The sequence below is a fragment of the Microtus pennsylvanicus genome, chromosome 6 (assembly GCF_037038515.1).
Source record: "Microtus pennsylvanicus isolate mMicPen1 chromosome 6, mMicPen1.hap1, whole genome shotgun sequence".
NCBI classification, from domain to species: domain Eukaryota; kingdom Metazoa; phylum Chordata; class Mammalia; order Rodentia; family Cricetidae; genus Microtus; species Microtus pennsylvanicus.
Window position 1 is genome coordinate 78,116,479 of NC_134584.1, and position 20,371 is coordinate 78,136,849.

General features: G+C 49.1%; 1 protein-coding gene across 1 annotated transcript in view; it reads left to right on the forward strand.

Moving 5' to 3' along the window:
• The window catches only part of Tom1 (target of myb1 membrane trafficking protein), a 34,365-nt gene extending 17,806 nt beyond the window's left edge, over nucleotides 1–16,559 (forward strand). The window contains exons 7-15 of the mRNA XM_075976508.1: nucleotides 1,555–1,671; nucleotides 4,176–4,309; nucleotides 5,227–5,260; nucleotides 5,786–5,879; nucleotides 7,713–7,833; nucleotides 10,187–10,262; nucleotides 13,472–13,531; nucleotides 15,578–15,617; nucleotides 15,711–16,559. Coding sequence (XP_075832623.1) covers nucleotides 1,555–1,671; nucleotides 4,176–4,309; nucleotides 5,227–5,260; nucleotides 5,786–5,879; nucleotides 7,713–7,833; nucleotides 10,187–10,262; nucleotides 13,472–13,531; nucleotides 15,578–15,617; nucleotides 15,711–15,865 — 831 coding nt within the window. The 3' untranslated portion in view covers nucleotides 15,866–16,559. The remainder of the gene's footprint in view (nucleotides 1–1,554; nucleotides 1,672–4,175; nucleotides 4,310–5,226; nucleotides 5,261–5,785; nucleotides 5,880–7,712; nucleotides 7,834–10,186; nucleotides 10,263–13,471; nucleotides 13,532–15,577; nucleotides 15,618–15,710) is intronic.
• Nucleotides 16,560–20,371: the final 3,812 nt, after the last annotated feature.

The following is a 20,371-nucleotide window of genomic DNA, read 5'->3' on the forward strand; positions in this document are numbered from 1 at the left end:
TCTTCACAGACCTTCGACCATCATCAGTGAAGCATACTTCACTTAGCTGCTTAGTGTGATGGAGGTAAAGGTTCACAAACATGATGTAGATAAGCTTCATTCCAAAGAACGGTCTCTTGACCACTTTTGTGCAGTGCACAGTCTCAGCTCCACAAAGAGAAATTTCTATGCTATCTTATAGCAAATTATGAAACCATGCACCACAGCAAACACGACTAGAGATGGCTGGCATGCTAAGCAAGTAATTAAAGCCTACAAAACTGTAAAATTACCCTGCTATTCAAAGCAATTGTCTACCTTGCTTCTAGTTTTAATTGGTTTTTCTAATGCCTATGTATTGATTACTGCTTGATTACTTTAGTGCTAGAAAGTTCTTGTTAAACAAAACTGAGTATTTTTGTTTGATTTCATTGCCTCTTGGGGCATGTTAAGATGTTGCAGTGTGGTGATGTAACTCCTAGCTCCTTTGTGGTTAGGTCCCTTTGGGTTTGGATATGCCAAGTTGGTGATGAGCAGCTTGTCCACTTACACCAAGAGAGTTATTAAACGAGTCACTCTGCCTGACACTGTGGGTGTGCTGTTGGTCAGCTTCAGTGGATATGGTACTTGTCTCTACATGCTTGTTTCTTCATCCCCAAGCTCCTTAAAGGTGTCTGAGCCTACATGATGGTATTGTTCAGTGCTTGGCACTCATTAACCAGTCAGTAAATGGTAGCTGCTGTCATAATCATGAAATTCACTCTCATTCAGCCATACAATTTGGAATATACCAGTATTTCCCAAAATGTAGTCTGCCAACCATTAGACTCATGAGCCATCCCATTATAAGGTGAGTCTTGATCCAGATACATTTGGGGGAACCTTTGTATGATTCACAGCATTCAAAGTAGACACAGTGCCCATGAGCATATTAATAGGAAGTCTCTTGGAGTTCACAAAAGACACTGCACAGTGATCCTCACAACCTCATCTGTTTGAGGACACTGACCAACTTTATTGTTATATGTCTCCAGGCCTTTGATCACAGGTACAAGTACTGGATCTGAGTTTCATGTTTGAGTGGGTAGCAGTCCTGGGACTTATTTTTGAATGAGCCTGGGCCCAAAAATGAACTGAGACAAGACAAATTCCCAATTCTCTTAAGAGAAGGAAAGACATAGACAGAACAGCACTTTGTCCTCTCAGACATAAGGGGCCTACAACCTTCCTACACCCTTGAGAACTGTCACTCCCTAGGGCCTCATTAGTTGCCATCTTTGCCCAAAGAGATGCTGGTGCTCTTCCAACCACACTCACTGGCTTATTCCTCTCTGATTGTCATACTTCTTTCAGCCTCTCCGCTGCACCTGACTCCTGGTTTAGAGATGGCAGCGGTTGGTAGCACCTCTGTGAGGGGGCTATGTGGTGGGACTCTTGAGTACAGACCATACCCAGAAGTCAGGAGAGAAGCTGTGCAGAAAAAGTGTTGTTGGGGTAGTTCTTGGGCCATATGTCTGTGGGGGCAGCATGGGCTCTAGATTCTGCCTTCTCTCCCCTCACTCTGGTCCATTTCAGATTGGGAAGCTGCGCAGTGAGCTGGAGATGGTGAGTGGAAATGTACGGGTGATGTCGGAGATGCTGACAGAGCTGGTACCTACCCAGATAGAGCCTGCAGACCTGGAACTACTGCAGGTGAGCAAAGAGCCTGCCTCCAGGTTCAGCCCCACCCAGGTAACCCTGTGTACATGCATACCTGTTTCTTCCCTGCCCACATGGCACTCTTTTGGTTTTGCTGGGAACTCTGAGGCAATAGAAAATATTACAAAGAGGAGCCTTGGATTTTCATCAAATGGGAAATCAGATCTTATTCTGCTGCTTTCTGGTTTGAACAAACTAGCCCCTCTTTTTCTCCATCTGTGTGACTGCTTTGCTACAAGTGGGGCATGGGAATTAAGTGAGATAGTACATGTGAACCAGCTAGTCCTACACCCAGTACTGATAGCATGAGCAGCACTGGGAAAATCTGGAAGGGCTGATTTCTACCTTTCACAGTATTGGGGGAGCAAGCAAGAAGAACCGAGCAACATGGGCTTTGAGAGAGTGAATATCTGGTCTTGGGGAGCTGAGGCAGGTGGGAAATGCTGAATTTTGCTCCTGTCAATGACATTCACTTGATCCTATTCTCATATGGGGTACGGTACTGGAGTGAAGGGAGCTAGGCAGCCTTCCTGTGGAGGACATTCAGGGAGGAGATAAGAAAGTTGAAAAGTGCCAAAGCTTAGGAATCTCTAGAATGCATGGAGGGCAGGATGTTTTGTGTGCAGAATTCTCAGTTCATGCATCGCTCTCCCACCAGCCCTCAGAGAGCAGTTTAGGACAAGGTCTTTATGCCCCTGTGACTGCTCAGAGATCCTCATACTTGGTGGGGCAGGGGCAGGGTAAAATAGGAGTATCTTAGCTGAGTAGACTCTGGAGCGTGAGAACTAGATGAAGAAAGGGAGTTGACTAAGGGTTGTTGTTAGTTTTATTTGTCCCAAGCCAAGTTCACATAGATATGTGCAGTTTGGGATACTCAGAAGACTGTAACCAACTGGCAGGGTGACCCAGAGTCAGTGCCCACATGATGGGCACTCTGCATGTGTCAAACTCTATGTAGGTACTTGATATATAGTCACTCATAGCCCTGACCACACCCTTTCTCCAGATCAGGAAACCACGGCAAAGAGAGGTCTTGTAACATGTCTAGGGCATATGGCTGATAGGTAGCAAAGCTGGGATTCATATCTTGAAGCAACAGCTTCAAGCTGTGTTCTTCTGCTGTCCAGAGGGGCCCAAGAGGAAACAAACTAATCCTCAAGTATACTTCATCATGGGAGGCACAGAAAGGGAGCCCAGGGATGTTGGAAGTCACCTGAGCAGATAAAGAAACCCTAGGCCTGAACTAGGAGTGGGTGGGGAATAAGGCCCACAGGAAGCCAAAGATTAGTGCAGAGTCTCATCTTTGATCCCCATAAGAGAAAGTGTGCTGGCATGTGACCATGGTCCACAGCCAGGCGACAGGTACTGGGTAAGAAGTGGCCAGTCTTACCAGTTGCCTATAGACCAAAAGTGGTTTTATTATTTTTTTTATCTTTGAATCAAGGTCTCATTATGCAACCAAAGCTAGTCTTGAGCATCCTACCCCCCTGCCTCAGCCACTGACTACCAGTGTTACAGGTGCATAGCATCACACCCAGCCTCTTAATATTTTTATTTTTCCAAAACAAGTTTAACTGTGATTAAAAACCAATCAGTAACATGATAACTAAATGCAGTGCAGGATCCAGAAACAGAAAAAAGATAGCAGAAAAGGTGGTAAAAACATGACCATGTGGTTTAGTTAATACCAGTTTTAATGTCTTAGTCTGGATAAATGTCAAACTGAGTAAAGGCACATGGGAACTCTGAGCCATCATTGCAGCTCTTCACTAAATCTGAAAAAATTATCCCAAAACAGGTTTATTAAAAGAAAAAAAGCCAGTTAATGAGAATAATGAGTCAAAAACTCAAAATCAGAACATGTGGGGGTAACAGTCAAAGAAGTTGCAACTTGTTCCCATCACCAACCCCCATTTTCAGACCTGTCATGGCCATCATCATCATCATCATCATCCTTTGTTTTTCCTTTTGTGAGCATCTGTGTGTATGATGTGTGTAAGAGTGAGGACATGCGAACACCACGGCATGCATATAGAAGTCAGAGAACAGTGTTAGGAAGTCGGTCCACATGTGCCAGACTAGCTGGTTCAGGAGTCTGAGGGTTTTTAAGGAAGCAAATGTGGTATCAGAAACTTGACTCTTCAGTCTGCATGCAGTCCCTTTAAGCCAGCAGAATCACTAACATGGCGAGTTCCTGTACTTTAAATGTTAGCGTGAAACCTAACAGTCCCAGCTACTCCAGAAGCTGTGGATCACTTGAAGCCAAGAGCTCCAGATCAGCCTCAGCAACATATAGTAAGACCCCATCTCCCAGTTAAATAATGTAATTGCAATTGAGCACCCTGAGAACTGATCTTGAAGACAGGTTTGTAGAGCCCCAAAACCTATTTTGTGGTACCTTGAAGACCCTTCCTCCACAACAGGCCCAGATGAAGTACTATCCATGAAGGATAGCCTTGTCCTGCCATGTGGCCTGAATGTCCCACTTCTCCACGCAGGAACTCAACCGCACTTGCCGTGCCATGCAGCAACGGGTCCTGGAGCTCATTCCACGCATCTCTAATGAGCAACTGACCGAGGAACTGCTCATGGTCAATGACAACCTCAACAATGTGTTTCTGCGTCATGAACGGTAGTCCCATCCCACCCTGGGCCCTGGCCTTGGCTTCTCCACAGTCATTTTCACTGTGCCTTCTTCAGACACCAGCAGGGACACATGCCTCTAGCTCCCTGCCTGTCACTGAGATGCTTGGGTAGTGAGGAGTCATGAAAGAAGGTGGCAAAGCACTCTGCTGGCCTGGGAACAGGGTTATTATCTATCCACATCCTGCTCTGTGTGCCTCTTTTCAGTCTTTCCCCACTTGCTGTGTGATGTGCAATCAGTTGAGAGAGGCTGGGCCCCTGAGAGCAACAATGGGCCAGCTTTTCTTGTTTATTAGCCCAGTAGAATGCAAGACCTCCTCCTTGCCATCTTGAGGTACATTGTGTGGTAGACCGCTGATACCCTATCATCAGACCTCTAATTCATCAGTTTGTTCCTGTGACAACCACTGCTACTTAGTTTCTCAACTAAGTCATCACCTTAGCTGGCAGGCAGGTACCCAGAGACATTATACCAGACCAGAAGATGAATTCAGAAGTGATGTCCTTTACACCAAGCCACAACTGCAGTAGGATGCACAGGATCTTCTCCATCCACCTCCTCAGTCCCTCGATGATCAGGGTTAGATCATCCCTAGTGTAGAGCGGGTAGCTGAGTCAGTTGACAAAACAGCACACTTCTCTTCTTGCTAGTGTCCCTTTCTTTTCTGCTGACAATTACAGGGTGGATCTCTAACTGAAAATATAACTCCCAGCCCTTGAGCAAGTGAAAGAGGGGCTCAGCTAGTGGTGATGTGGGAACCACAAGTATATACTGAATCTATTAGGGAGGACCAGTGTATGTGTCTCATCACCCTGCCAGTGACCTGTGGTTTCAAACCCTCATAGGGGTCCTCTGGGGACTGTGCCAGTTTGACATTTTTAACAGGGGTCTTTTCTGTCTTGTAGGTTTGAACGGTTCCGAACAGGCCAGACAGCCAAGGTAAGAGGCATCTCTTCTGGGACTAAGTTGTGCTGTATTGATAGGAAGTGAGAAGGAAGCTCTCACCCTCTCCCTGAAGCTCTGCACAGGGTACTGGTACATTTTAGACTCATAGGGAAGTTTCTTCTGACTTCTTTTTTTGTTTAGATTTATTTATTATGTATACAGTTTTCTGTCTGCGTGTATGCCTGCAGGCCAGAAGAGGGCGCCAGATCTCATTACAGATGGCTGTGAGCCACCATGTGGTTGCTGGGAGTTGAACTCAGGACCTCTGGAAGAGCAGTCAGTGCTCTTAAGCTCTGAGCCACCTCTCCAGCCCTCTTCTGACTTCTTATACCACTGCCCTTTAACGGGAAAAAAAGCTTTGCCACAACTAGCTGGTACCTCAGGCCTTCCCAGCCTCCCAGGGGTACAGCCAAACTGGAGCCCAAGTGGAAGGGGAGAAGCTCCCCAACTCCCATTCAGAGAAGCTGGGGCCTGGAGACAGATTACTGCATCCAGAAAGGATCATCTCCCTTCTCTCAGACCTCCAGTGAAACTGAGTCAGCCGCTGACCTGATTGACATGGGTCCTGACCCCACAGCCACCAACAACCTCTCATCCCAACTGGCAGGAATGAGTAAGTATGTTGGGGGCTCCAGCCAAGGGTATGTTACAATGCATATGTAGTCTCAAAGTTCTGGGGGTGCCTTTCTGTACTCCCAACAGCAATGCATTGGTCCAGGTCTCACTTTGCTTAGATCCCAATCCAAATCTTACTGCAGGGTTGAACACTTGAGACAAAATTTGTGAGAATGCCTTGGTAGTACCAAGGCTCCGAAGCCCCTTGGGTCTAAGAAATCCCACTGTGCTCTGACCATACATCTGCACTGATAGCTTCCCCACCCCACCCCCACCTGAACAACCTGAGGGCACTGGGAAAGTCTGCTGCTCAGCTTCAGTAATCAGTTCCTACTAAAGCAGGAGTGGGCCCTTTTTTAAGGTTGAGAGGGTAGAACAAGACACTGCCAGAAGCAAGCTTCCAGCAGGGCTGAGCCAGAAGGCACTCTGTGTTTTGGTGGTACTTGGGGGTAGAACCCAGGACCTTGCACATGCTAGACAAGTATTCTGCCTCTGAGCTATGCTCCCAACTCATTTATTGATTTCTTTTGGTGTTTTGTTTTGAGAAGAGTGGATAGTTTTAAGTTTTATTTGATTTTCATGGTTTTGGATCTGTTTGTTTGTTTCTTTGTTTTTCAAGACAGATTTCTCTATGTAGCTTTAACTGTCCTAGAACTCACTCTAAACCAGACTGGTCTCGAACTCACAGAGATCCACCTGCCTCTCCCTTCCAAGTGCTGGAATTAAAGGTGAGCAGCACCACCACTGGCTTAATCTATTTTGTTGTTAAAAATGCTTAGTAACCCATCTAGGTTGCCTTAAACTTTCTCCATCCTCCTGCCTTAGTTCTGTAAATGCTGAGATGACAGGTGAGTGCACCTGACTATACTCGTGATAAATGTGGTCAGTTACCATCCTGATCTTTTTGTTGTTATTTGGGGTTTTTTCCCCCTTTGGTGTTTTATTTTATACAGTGCATTGCTAAGGATTAAGCCTAAAGCCTCAAGTATGCCAAGCAAATGCTCTACCACTGAACTGTACAGATTGTATCCCAACCTCACAAAGTTCCCCGAGCTGTCCTAGAACATGCTTTGTAACCCAGGCTAACCTCAGTCTTCCCTAGACGTGGGATTATAGGCCTGCACCACCAGGTCTGCTTGAGATTGGGTGTAATGTTGTTGACTGCCTGCTCCATACCCAGCCCTAAGAATCCATTCAGCTCCCACTTTTTTTTTTTTTTTTTTTTTTTTTTTTTGGTTTTTCGAGACAGGGTTTCTCTGTGGCTTTGGAGCCTGTCCTGGAACTAGCTCTGTAGACCAGGCTGGTCTCGAACTCCCAGAGATCCGCCTGCCTCTGCCTCCCGAGTGCTGGGATTAAAGGCGTGCACCACCACTGCCCGGCTCAGCTCCCACTTTGAATAACTGGCATTATACTTGGAAAAAGTGAGATCTTATCACTGTCCTGCTGCCAGCCTCTTCCACTAGTGCAGTGGTGATCCCCAGCCATACAATTATTTCATTGCTACTTTATAACTGTAATTTTACTACTGGTATGAATCATAATGTAAATATCTGATATGCAACCCCTGTGAAAGTGTTGTTCCACTTCCCAAGGCATCGTGACCCACAGGTTGAGAACTGATGCTCTAGCAGGTATTTTTCCTCTTCTCTAATCCTCACCACAGCCAGGAGAAGGTGATTGTGTGACCACCTTAGAGATGAGTATACTCAACAGAAAGGAAGTCCAACTCCCACCACCTAAGCCCTGATGCTCTTCCAGCAGACAGCCCTAGACCCTGATGGGACATGGGAAGAGCAGGTGGATATCTTACCCGGCCTTTCTGTCTCTGCAGACCTTGGCTCCAGCAGTGTGAGAGCTGGTCTGCAATCTCTGGAGACCTCGGGTCGCCTGGAAGATGACTTTGACATGTTTGCTCTGACTCGGGGTAGCTCGCTGGCTGACCAAAGGAAAGGGTAAGTTTTCTGTTCCGTCCTGTTCTCCTGAAGATGGGGGCTCTCCATTGGCGAGAGCATCGTTCAGGATCTCTGAACCTGGATTGGAAGTAGGCAGACATAAGGAAAGACAACACAGTCCCTAAATTCAGTCCAGCTTGGCCTGGAGAGCACTGTGGTCCACAGACAGGAAGGGATGTGCAGGGAAGGAATGTCAGCATCTGACCAGAACCAGAACCAGAGCTGACCATGAGCCACAGTGTCTGGCTGGCTCACTGTGTTATGTAATGTGTAGCCAGTCCCAAACCCCCATGGGCAAAGAAGGCCCCTAACAAAGCCTTAGGGACTTCCAGGTCTTGACGATTGTCCCATAGTCACCCTCATCCCCAGAGAGGGTATGTCTTTTCCTATGGCTATCCATAGGAGCCATGTCGTCAGTCAGAGCCTATATAATGGAGTAGGTCTCCAAAGGCCACTCCCTGCTTTGGCTGATCTCGTACTTTCTCCACATGTGGCTTATTGAAGGAAATAGGTTTGTTACTATTTTCTTATCCCTTTGCTTACAACCTTGACTGAGCTATGGGCGGCTATGGGTCTTACAACCAAGGAAAGTTCTAGAAGCCTCCTAGCTGCTCCCATATGACTCCTTAGTGACTATTCTGTCATTAGGAACTTTGAAATTGGCCAGAGAGGAATCCCCGTGTATACTACAGATCCAGATATAACCTGATAGTCTGCAGCCAGCAGGTCCATACTATGCCGAGCCCAGAGGCTCTGGGACTAGCAGCTTACTATTGCCATGGAGTTAAGGATGCTGCTGAGACTGCTATGCAAATGAAAGCTAATGAGTCTAGTGGGACATGCTCTCAAGAGTGTGGCCCGTCCACGTAGACTCCAGCGTACAAAACGACTGGGCACACTGGAGAGTGCCTGGTGCTGAATTGGTTTGTCAGCATGGCTGGAATGCAATGTTGCACCATCATCCCTCCACAGGGAAGGCACACATGCAGCCAGCCCTTTGGGGCAGCAGTCTTTATGTAGTAGTGTGCATGACCATTGTGTGGTGCAGTGCTTGACGGATGGGGCAGGTAGCTCTCAGAGGACTCAAGGCCAGACAGGGGTTTAGGTTCTAGAAACAGCATGTGCAAAGGCTTGGAGGCAAGGTGAGAAAGCTGAGCTCTGGCCCTTCACTGGGCACACACATGAGAAAGGGAGCAGATACTTAGAGGACCTCATGTTGGCAATAGGGGCAACAGGGGCAGGGGAAGCATTTCCTAGCAGATTTGCATCTCTGCACCTCCCATTGACTAGCATAGCCATTCTGTACCCTCTTAGGCCTTTGTTTTCCCTGTACCCCTCACTATGCTTGATCCCCACCCTATAGAATGTACCCACAGACACAGAACTGGACCCTAGCTATGAGGTTCTCTTTGTTCTCTTGACTGGCTAGCCCACCCTCTCGCTGTGATAGATCCTCCCATGTGGTCACTTGGATGACCTTTTCTCCTAATAATTTCCTTGCTGTCCTAACCTTTCTCCCACTCCAGGGTGACCTCTTACTTCCCTGAGGCTGTACTTCAGACACACCACACCACACCACACACTTGTTCCCTGTCCTCATGTTCTAGCAGCCAGGTGCCAACCCCATCCCTCCCAGCCCTAGCCTTCCACCTGCCTGCCTGGCTGACCTCCCTTTGGGGACATGTAGAAGAGCTGCAACACATTCATCAGAGAGGTAGGGAGCCAATGTCAGATAGTCACACTCATTCTGACAGTAGAAGGGACTCCTCCATTCAAATATACTCTTAAACAGAACCAAGTTGATGAAATTCAAGTGGGAACTGCTCAAAAATGAACCTATGAAAATTCTCACCAGGTGGTGGTCCCACACACCTTTAATTCCAGCACTCAGGAGGCAGAGACAGACAGATCTCTATGAACTCAAAGTCAGCCTGGTATATGGAGGTAGTTCTAGGACAGGCTCCAAAGGCCCCAAAGCTATAGAGAAACCCTGTCTCGAAAAAAGAAAAGAAAAAAATTCTCCATGGGCATTGGGTCAGAATCCCTCAACTTGGCCCAGTGTGGTCATAGCCATGTGTGATTTTGTTCCTGATCTTTGGTCACATGCCATCCCTAGATTCTCATGCTTGGTGGATGCACATCATTATGGGGCACATATCTGAGCATAATCCCCAATAGCAGAAAATTGAGCCCCTTCTTCCCACGCTTGAAGAGGAGCCTCAGGTCAGGCCATCCTATGACCTGAGGCACTCCTGCCCAGGCCAGCCCAAGTCTGACTCTCCTAGTCCCACAATTGCCTGTCAGGCCCAGTGTGGTCAGGTAGCATCTGATACCATGCTGCTCTGTATTTCAGGGTCAAATATGAAGCCCCCCAAACCACAGATGGCCTGGCTGGAGCCCTGGATGCCCGGCAGCAAAACACTGGAGCGGTAAGTACAAAAAAGTTCTGTTCTACCCATAGCCTTCCAAAAGGAAGGGACTATGGGCCTACTATGAGCTCAGCAATGGATTGGCACAGCCCTTTCCCTTTTGGCTCTCAGTTGTTGTTTTTTTGTTTTGTTTTGTTTTCCCCAGTTGAGAGCCAAGGAGGTACTCACCCATCAAGGATGCAGACACAATTCTGCCTCAGGAACTGGTGTCCAGTGTGGTCCTAGTTCACATCCTACTTCATCCCTACCAACTTGGGTCATCAGGCAATTAACCCACTAGCCCTGTTTCATGTTCTTTTCTGGAACTTTTAGCAGCAGTAGTTGTTCAGAGCAGCCTGTGAGAAAACACCATCCTCTCACTAACAGGAGCATGGGCAGAGGGGAATAAAATGGAGTCCCTAGAACAAGAGGCTCAATTCCCAGGCACTCATTTTTTGTTGGTTTATTTGTTTGAGACAGGATTTCTTTGTAACTTTGGAGCCTGTCTTGGAACTCACAGTGGTCCACCTGCCTCTGCCTCCCAAGTGCTGAGATTAAAGGTGTGCACTACCACTGCCCAGGCTCCCAGGTAGTCTTTTAAGTCCAGTTAATTTCTTGGCTGTGTGTTGAGTGGAAGCTACATGCCCAGACTGAGAATTCTATGGCCACCCTTCCCAGTGACAAGATTTCCAAGTATAATCTATAGTGAGCCAAGTCACTGGGAGGGTGGGGTAGCAAGAAACAGCACACCTACTAGGAGGTAGGGGAGGGCCAGGAGGTCACAGAGGAGGAGTGCGGCAGGTGGACTCTGAGGCCAAGTGGGCCTGAGAAGTGGAAGAAGAGGTCTAAGGGATGGGTAGGACCATGGACATTGTCCTAGGTGAGATAAAAAGTCATTTGAAAGCCTTGGGCACAGGAGGGACCTCACTCAACTCCAGAAGGAAACCAGAAGCTCCATTAGGAGGTCCTGCTGAGATGGAGCAGGACCTAGTGACTCCCAGGAACTCTCCATCTGCACTCCTGTGCCTCCTAGCTCCTGCTTGGGCCCAGAACAGTGAGGCAGGCAGGCTTCATGGAGTCTAAGGGCCACAGCTGGGTAGAGCAGAGCACATCTGCACTGGGCCTCGGTGCCTATCCATGCTTTTGAGCCATCACCTCTTGAGCCTATGCTCTATATGCTTGGGCCTATATTAAGCCCTCACGTTCCCCTCATAGGAATCAGCACATAGTCCACTCCTGCTGCCACCCAGAAATGGGGGCATCTTCCGGGACAAACAGCCACCACAGGCATGACCAGTGTTGTGTTTCCAGACTCCCACAGCACCTTGCTGTAGCCCACAGTAGGAACTAGATGCACAGCCCCACTCACTGACAAGCATGACATTCATTTGCGCCCTCTCCCCTTTACTTGGGCAGCTGTCTGTTTTGAAGACCAAGCCAGCACCCACTCCCAGGCCAGTCAGTCAAGGCCACATAATTCACTGACTGCCTGGATGTGATTCAAGACTGAAGTCCAAACTGAAGCTGGTAGGCAGTGCCTTTGTCCAAGACTCAGCAGAACTCACAACTTGTGTGGCGTACATTGTTGCACGAAGGGCCAGGTTCTCTTCCTTCTCTTCATGAGATGCAGCAGTGGCCTAGGCCTACACTGGTCTGTGTAGAGTGGACAGGAAGGTCAGTGAATAATGGACCAGAGTCCTTCCACCACTCACCTGTTCTGGGGCCTAGAAGTCTTCCTGTTTGCTATTGGTCACTATGAAAGCGATGGGAAAAGCAATTTTTCTGAAACTTGGGTGGCCCTCAGAAGCCCTTGGCCAGTCACTAATCTGGCTGACAGGCGCTGTTCTTCAGTTTAGAGTGTGCACGCCACCCTTTGGGATTCAGTGGGAATGGCGAGGAGTTATTGTTTTTTTATTTGTTCTTCACATTAACCCAGTCTGGAAGTTCTGGGTTCCTACCATCATGGTTCTCCCATTAGTGAGACACACTGTGTAGCTTCCTTTATCCCTTGTCTCTCTGCTGCCATACCTGTGTATGCACACACCTGCACACAGTCACATATGTACACATGAACATCTAGATGGAAGTGGCTACCAGCCCGCCACTAGCCCAGAACTTAACGCTACTGCCCACCACCATGGTGAGGCTTTTTCCCTGGGTTGAGAGGTGATCGTATAAAGAACCTACATGAATTGTCAGGCCACAGAATTGATACTAGGGAGCATGACCCTAGGCAGCCCCAAGAGAGGAGGGCTAAGGCTCCGATTTAACCACTCCTTCCTCTCACAGTCAAGGGGCAACACTTAGCTGGGCAGGCCTGGCCTGCCAAGAGCACCTGCTGCTGGAAAGTTGCCCCCGCCTCTTCCCTGCACTAGGTGATAAGCTTGGCCCTAGACTGGTTTGATCAGAAACTCTAACTCTCCTCTGTGAAAAAGCAGCCAAATGGGAACTTGGAGTTTCCAGCCTTTCTCTGTATGGGCTCTCTGCCTGCTTTACCTCCTCCTGACAGCACTCTGAATGGTGGTCATGTTGTCAGGAAGACAAGAACCAGAACATTGTGTAAGATGCCAGGAGTCACTCCAGGGGCCATAGCAGACCATGTCTGTGCTCATGACCTCCAACCAGATAGACACTGTGGAAACTGTTAACAGTGGAAAGACCCCAGCCCCTGTTCCCTTTAGGAGCCATCATGTGTTGGGCCCAGAGTCAAATGTGCCCATCTAGAAAGCTACCCTGAGACCACCAGCCTGGCCTTTCTGAAGCACTCAGTGCCTCCTTCCTCTTGGATCTTACTGTTTCTGCTTCTTCCATTAACTAACTCTGCCAAGGTGCCAGGAGACTGAGCCTCCCTGGCTGTGCTCTGAACACTTGTGATCAGGGTTGTCTTTGTCCTGAATCATGGCATAAAACCGTCTCCAGTTGGAATACCTCCCCACACTTCCCATTGTCGGGACCAGACATGCATTCTCTCCTATTTGCCCCTTGCCTACTCCAGCTGCTGGGAGCACAGTCCGTCCTTACTCTTATGCATCTGCACTCCTTCACCCACAGCCTGGCACCACTGCAGAGTGGTCCTAAGTAGCTGGAACAGGTAATTCTAGGATATATACCCCAGCAGGACATAGAGGAAACTCAGATCGGGTGGGGAAGTGAATTCCAAGGACTATTCAGCTTCCTTCTCAGCACCCAGACTACTGCTCCTACTTGCCTTACTACTACCTTCCTTCCAGATCCCCGCCACCCAGGCCCGCATCATGGAGGACATTGAACAGTGGCTGTCCACAGATGTGGTAAGTTGGGGTTCCCCTCTTGCCTACCAAGCAAAGATCCATTTGTCTTATAGAGGGGCCTGGTGAATGACTAGTAAAGAGAGATAAGTATTAATATCTTCATCTGGTTAACCACCATCCTCTCCCAGGCAACAGTCTCCCTGTCCCAGATCACACCTCAGTGTGTCGTTGTGTGTCTCCGCCATCATTCAGGAGATGGTATTGGTTATAGACCAAGAGGGATACTAAGCTGTGTACCTACAGTAGCCCCTAGAGACCTAAATCCACTCAGGGAGGCATCATTCTCACCACATTTCATATCAAAAAGGCTGATAACTACAAGGGGCCCAGCTCCTGGCTACCACTTTATAAAGGGACCAGAAGGCACAAGTCCTGAGCTGGCATCAAGGTGTTTCCCCAGCTTCCGCCCCCACTTCTATGGACACTAAAGATCCAGTGACAGGTTGGGCACTTCCCTTCCAAGGGCCGCTGCCCATAAGCAGCAAGACTTTAATTCTAACCAAATCAGACCAAGAACTAGACAAGACTCAGGCCCTGCTCACTGAACAGAAGCCTCATTGCTCCCCATGCCCCGCATGTTCAGGTGGTTAATGGGCTGTGTAGCTCACCTCCAGCAGACATGGGCACAGCTTTAGCTCAAACAGCCCCAGTGGGGGCTGACCCTCCATCCACAGAGCTAGACAGTCCCTGTCTCTGGATCCTGGAGGAAAGAATGTACTGCAGGGTACCACACCAGGGCTTGACTATCTGTGTTTAACTTCCGGTATCTACCAGCTTAGCCTTGGCTGCAGGTTCTTTCTATCTTCTTCCCTTCGTTTATTTTTGTTTTGATACAGGGTTTCTCTAAGTAGTAGTACTGGCTATCCTGGAACTAGCTCTGTAGACCAGGCTGGCCTTAAACTCTCAGAGATCCTCCTGCCTCCACCTCCCAAGAGCTGGGTTTAAAGGCGTGCGCCATTACACATAGCCATTTTTCCTGTTTCTTTTTTTTTTTATTTATTTGTTATGTATACAATATTCTGTCTGTGTGTATGTCTGCAGGCCAGAAGAGGGCACCAGACCTCATTACAGATGGTTGTGAGCCACCATGTGGTTGCTGGGAATTGAACTCAGGACCTTTGGAAGAGCAAGCAATGCTCTTAACCACTGAGCCATCTCTCCAGCCCTTTCCTGTTTCTTAACACAAAAAGATTTAATTTTTTTTTTGTTGTTGTTTTTCTAGACAGGGTTTCTCTGTGGTTTTGGAGCCTGTCCTGGAACTAGCTCTTGTAGACCAGGCTGGTCTCGAACTCACAGAAATCTGCCTGCCTCTGCCTCCCAAGTGCTGGAATTAAAGGCGTGCGCCACCACCGCCCGGCTCAAAGATTTAATTTTTTAAGATTTATTTATTTTTATATGTATGAATGTTTTACCTTAATATACATATGTATATGCATCACATGCATACCTGGTACCTGAACAGGTCAAAGAGGGCATCACAGATCCCATGGAACTAGAGTTACAATTGATTGTGAGCTGCCATTTGGGTGCTGGGAACAAAATCTGGGACTTCTGCAATACCAAAACGTGCTCTTAACCACTGGGCTATCTCTCCAGCCCTAATTTTATGTTTTAAGTGTGTGTGTGTGTGTGTGTGTGTGTGTGTGTGTGTGTTTATTCATGTGAGTGCAGTGCCTGCAGAAGTCAAAAGAGGGCATTGGTTCCCCCTGAACCTGGTGTTATATGTGTGCTAGGAAATGAACTCAGGTTATCTGTGTTATCTGTGTTATCTGTGTTATCTGTGGGAATAGTGTGAGCTTTCAGCTGCTAAACCCCAGCCTCCCTGTTTCAAAGGAGAGTAAAGTCATGGTTCATCGAAATTAGAACACCTGGAGCCCTGATACTCAGGTTGGAGTGAACCAAGGCCTATGTCCTGACACCATGGTTAACTTAAGCACAACACCAAGGCTGGTCCTGCTCCCAAGGGCCTGCCTTTGCCCACTGTGTGGCAGGCTATACATGCTCCCAGCAGTACTAACCTCTGTCTCTTTCCGTCTGCATCCTCAGGGTAACAGTGCTGAGGATCCCTCTGGTGTCACCAGCGAAGGTAACAGACCACCCTATTTACCTACTCTTTCCCTGAAACTAATAGCCCTGTCCCTCCCCAGTTCTAGCCTACAAGCCTACTCTTTTTCACTAGAATTTGACAAATTCCTGGAAGAACGGGCCAAGGCTGCTGACCGACTGCCCAACCTGGCCAGCCCTTCAGCCGAGAGACCTCCGGGACCTTCTCCTGGCACAGCTCCTCGAAGGAAGACCCAGGAGAAGGATGATGACATGCTATTTGCCTTATGAATGTAGGGCCTGGTACCCTGCAGCCCATGGCCTGGCACTCTCATACCCACTGGGGCCCCTCCCTCCCTCCCTTGGTGTTAAGGCTGCTTGGGGGTGTTATCTGCCTTCTTTCCTCCTGGAGCCTGGGCAGCAGTGGGATGAACTGGGGGAATGGGTCAGCCCTCCACTGGGATCCTGACTAGTCCTGCCTCCTCCATCCTCCTGCCCACTCTGACTTTGCTGAGACCTGGAGCCCCAGACAAGCTGACCTGATGTGACCTGATTGTCCTGGTGTAAGACTGCTTCCATGAAATCCCCCTGGCTCCTTCCCCGAGGAAGCTCATGGGAGCCCTCCAGAATCCATACTTCCAGTCTAGGTGATAGAGGAGGCATTACTACAGCCTCTCCCATCCCTGTACCAAGAAGAAGGCCTTGACTGGCTGTTGGGGTGGACTGTGGTGGCCCTTGCTAAGCTACCTACTGTCCCAGGTACGAAACTGCACCTAGTGAGGCAAGACCTCGCTAGTCCAGGTGTCATGATGAGACCTTGGGGATTCTGAGTATCCAGAGCCCCCCAGTTCCTCCACTGCCTTTCTCCCATCTGTGCTCTGTTCCTCCAGCAGGGCTCACCCACCTGAGGCTTGTCTGTTGGTTGGTCCTCAGGAACAGACAGGAAGAGGTGCCTTTTGTGTCCTCAAATAAAAGTAGAAAGCCACTTGCCAGCGTGATCTACTTCTGGCAGGAAGCATTTTGATGAGCAGGGCCTACTTTGAGCCATCTGAGAGGTGGGCATCTGGAGACCACACTCACGGCACAGCAGGGTGGAGCACACAGCCATACTCACAGATACAGCCCCTGTTTCACCACACAAATCCAGCCTCCATCTGGTCTGCACAGGACAGCACTGGCCTCTTTGGGTTCTTTCACACACTACTACCCCCATGCTCTGCCCATCCTATGACAGTGGCACATTGGTAGACAGTGTTGGCATGTTGGGGTAGCAGGCCACAGGGAGGACACGGCACTGGGCCATACGTTCCCTGGTTCTACACAACCCTCAAGAGGCCTTGTTCTGAGCTGTGGGTACCTGCTAACCCAACCCTTAGCAGCAAGAGAGCAGAAGGCTTGAAGTAGTCAGCACACAGGGTCTGGTACCTGCACTTTGAGACCTGACCCAGCTCTCTAGGGATAGTTGCATGAAGGAACCAGATTAGGGATAGCATGCATGGCCCCTGACTGTTCTGTCTTTAAGCAGCAGGGGATGGGCTGAATGCATGTCCAGGCCAAGCCCATCACCTCTGGCCTGGTCCCACAACATCCATGGTGTTACCACCGTTTACAAGTAGATAAGGGCCTTGTTTGATTGGTAACTTCATTAGTAAGTCATGGAGGAAAGGGACCCCAGTCTACTTCTCTGCCTGCTTCCTTCATTCTCTCCATATCTGAACCTCTTTAGGGAAGCTGACTTTGGAATGATCAAAGCCAAGGGCTGCTGCTTTACTGTCTAAACTAGAAATCCCAGGGAAGTTTCCACAGACCACTCCAGAAGCCTAGGACCCTACCAGTAGACACTACTACCATCTTGTGTGTTATCAGGGTTCAATATTGTTGTAAGTGCTGGTTGTAGGGCAGACATGCTTTTCAGTGTGAGGGATACATATGGGAATGTGACAGATGTTCCTGCCTGGGGACTTGTAAATAAAGGGAAGAGACAGTAAAGATTAGATCTGAGATAAAGGGGCCACTGCACTAACTGTGAAGTGGGAGTCGATCAGCCCCCAGGTTTCCACCAAGACTGGGCGAGACTACAGGGTTCTCTCTCTGGCGACCATACAGACAGCTAGGAGAGGGGATGCTCGCAGGAAACCAGGCACTGTCTGTAGACTTCAGGGTGGTCAGTTGGCAGCAGCATGGCTTGACGCACAGCTGTTCTGGGTCCTTGGTGCAGCCTGCAGTGTTGCTTCCCAGTTCCCAGTATGTGCCCATTCAGGACAACTACTGGAGACCTAGAAGGCAGCACAGGCTCTCCCCCCCCACCCCCCACCTTGGATGCCCCTTGCAAAGACAGTCACAATTGACTCGATCCCAGCAATAGGAGTGAAGCGGAGACTGACCACAGATTCTGGTTCTAGGTCTGCTGCTCAGGCCAGCACTTCATGAAGCCTCTGCCCACTCCATGATAGCTGGAAGGCTGTCTTGCTCTGACTTGTGTGGGCCTGGCTTCAGGATCAGTGTCTCGTTGTGACCACAAGATGGCAGCAGTGCTACAAGCACAGGGACTCTCCTTCCTCCCCAGCTTGAACACACACACACACACACACACACAGTGTATATGTACACACAAGTACCTCCCCACCCCTACCCTCACTTCTCTGGTGAAACAGAGCTAGAGGCTGAAGGATCTGAAGTTCCTCATTCAAAATTCAGCTAAGGACTTAATTCCCAGAACCTTCAGCTTTGACCCCACCTGCCTTTTGAACTGTGGGGAGTCAGCAGCAGACTGGAGGGAGGCTGTGGCTAGGTAGAACCCATCTTCCAGTGCTCCTGAGGAGCCTGACATGCAGGCCAGCGGCTCCTCTGTGCATGGACAGCTGCAGCTGTTTATACACGCAGGAAGTCAGGAATGGCACTAGGTATAGCCCAGCGCCCAACTTCTCCAATAAAGGGAAGCAACCCCACTGCACATTTTGCTTTTTATTTTTCTGTTTGGTTTGTTGGTTTTTGCTTTTGTTTTTTTCAAGACAAGGTTTCCTCTGTGTAGGCCTGGCTGTCCTAGAACTCACTCTGAAGACCAGACTGGCCATGACCTCAGATTTTCACCTGCCCCTACCTCCTACATGCTGGGATTAAAGGTAGGCACCACCCCACTTACTTTTCATTTTTTGAACAAACTTCCTAACCTTCCTCCTCAAATTCTGAATGCTGTGGTTTCGGGCATCATGTCATGACTGACTTGGTCCACTCTTAATGCTTCTTGCTTGGTCCTGTCACCACCAATCTGTTGCTGTCCCTATCTGAGGTTCTCCAGGCCATCATCCCCTGGACCCTATGGCTGTGTCCAAACACCGCTCCTGCTCAGGCTCCTGTCCTCCCTCTGGGCCACTGCAGTCCCCTCACTACCAGTGGCTACTCATCTGGGACAGGAAGGGAAGAAGAGGGGAGAAAGGGCAGACAGTGGAGTGACATCTACAACCTACTGTCGAGGCAGACCCCCACATCTGGGCAGTTCTGTCATTGTCCCTGGAGGAGGTCTCCACACCTCCAACATCAGAAAGCTCCACAGAGATCCTTGGTCCGTGCAATACCCTTGCATGGTTCCCCAGCAGAGAGTCACAGTTGACTGAACAAAAGACATTTGTTCTGGAAGTCCAAGATTCAGGTGTGGCAAAGATGTCCTTGGTTTGGAGATAGCCATCTTCACCCTGACACCCTCCTCTTAGGAAGATATAGCTCTGTTGGATTATCCCCCATCCAATGACCACGTAGAACCTTAGTCTCTTCAGAGGTTCTGTCTTTAAATACAGTCACACCCAAAGACTTCAACATATGCATTTGGAAGGACATACCCTGCCCATGACTATCACACACGGATTCCACTGTGCAGAGCAGTGGCATGTAACACCTGCTTCCGTCCCTGTCCTCATGGAGATCTGCAATGACTGCTCATCCTTGGCCCAGCTCCAGAACCATCCAGAGCAGAGCTGGAACAAGAGACAGAAAGTACGGCTGGGGCTTCTACCTGCTCACTAGGACTGCCTACCCATTTAAAAGGAGCACCTACCAGTCAACAAGCAAGCTTCGCTGGCCCCCATCTGGATCCCCATCCTCCCGCCCTGCCCCCTTGATTAGCCTTTGCACTCTGACCCTGCCAGATGCCACCCTGCATTCCCGTCCCCACAGCTGCACCCACATGATAGCTTACAACGTCACAAGCTCCAGTTCCTGGGAAATTTAGAGCTATCTTTGGGCCTCTATGGGTCCCAGACATGTATATGGTGTTCGGATTTACTTCGCGAGCCTAGCGGGTCCCATGGTGGGTTAGGAACTAGGAACGTGGGCGGGAATACGGCGTGCTGGCAGAGACTGAGAGTGCTGAGAGCGAAGTTTTATTAAAAGGTGGGTGTACAGGGGAGGAAGAGAGAGAGAGAGAGACAGAGAGAGGGAGGGAAGGAGGGAGGGAGGGAGGGAGGGAGGGAGGGGGAGAGAGAGAGAGAGAGAGAGAGAGAGAGAGAGAGAGAGAGAGAGAGAGAGAAGGAGGCTGCCCCTTCAGAAGAATGGGACTGGGGGGAGGGCAGCTTGCCCTGGCGGGGAGATATTGGGAGTGGACGGAGCTTGCCTCTTAAAGTGCGAGGCTACTGTTTGGGGCTCATCCGGCCAGGTGACAGGGAAGGCCAGCATAATCCTAACACAGACATATATGCAAGCAAAAAAAAAAAAACAGACACATAAAATACATCTTGTTTATAAAAAGATTAACATACCAGAAAAAAAAAAGCCAGGTGACAAAGATTGGAAAACTCCCCCACC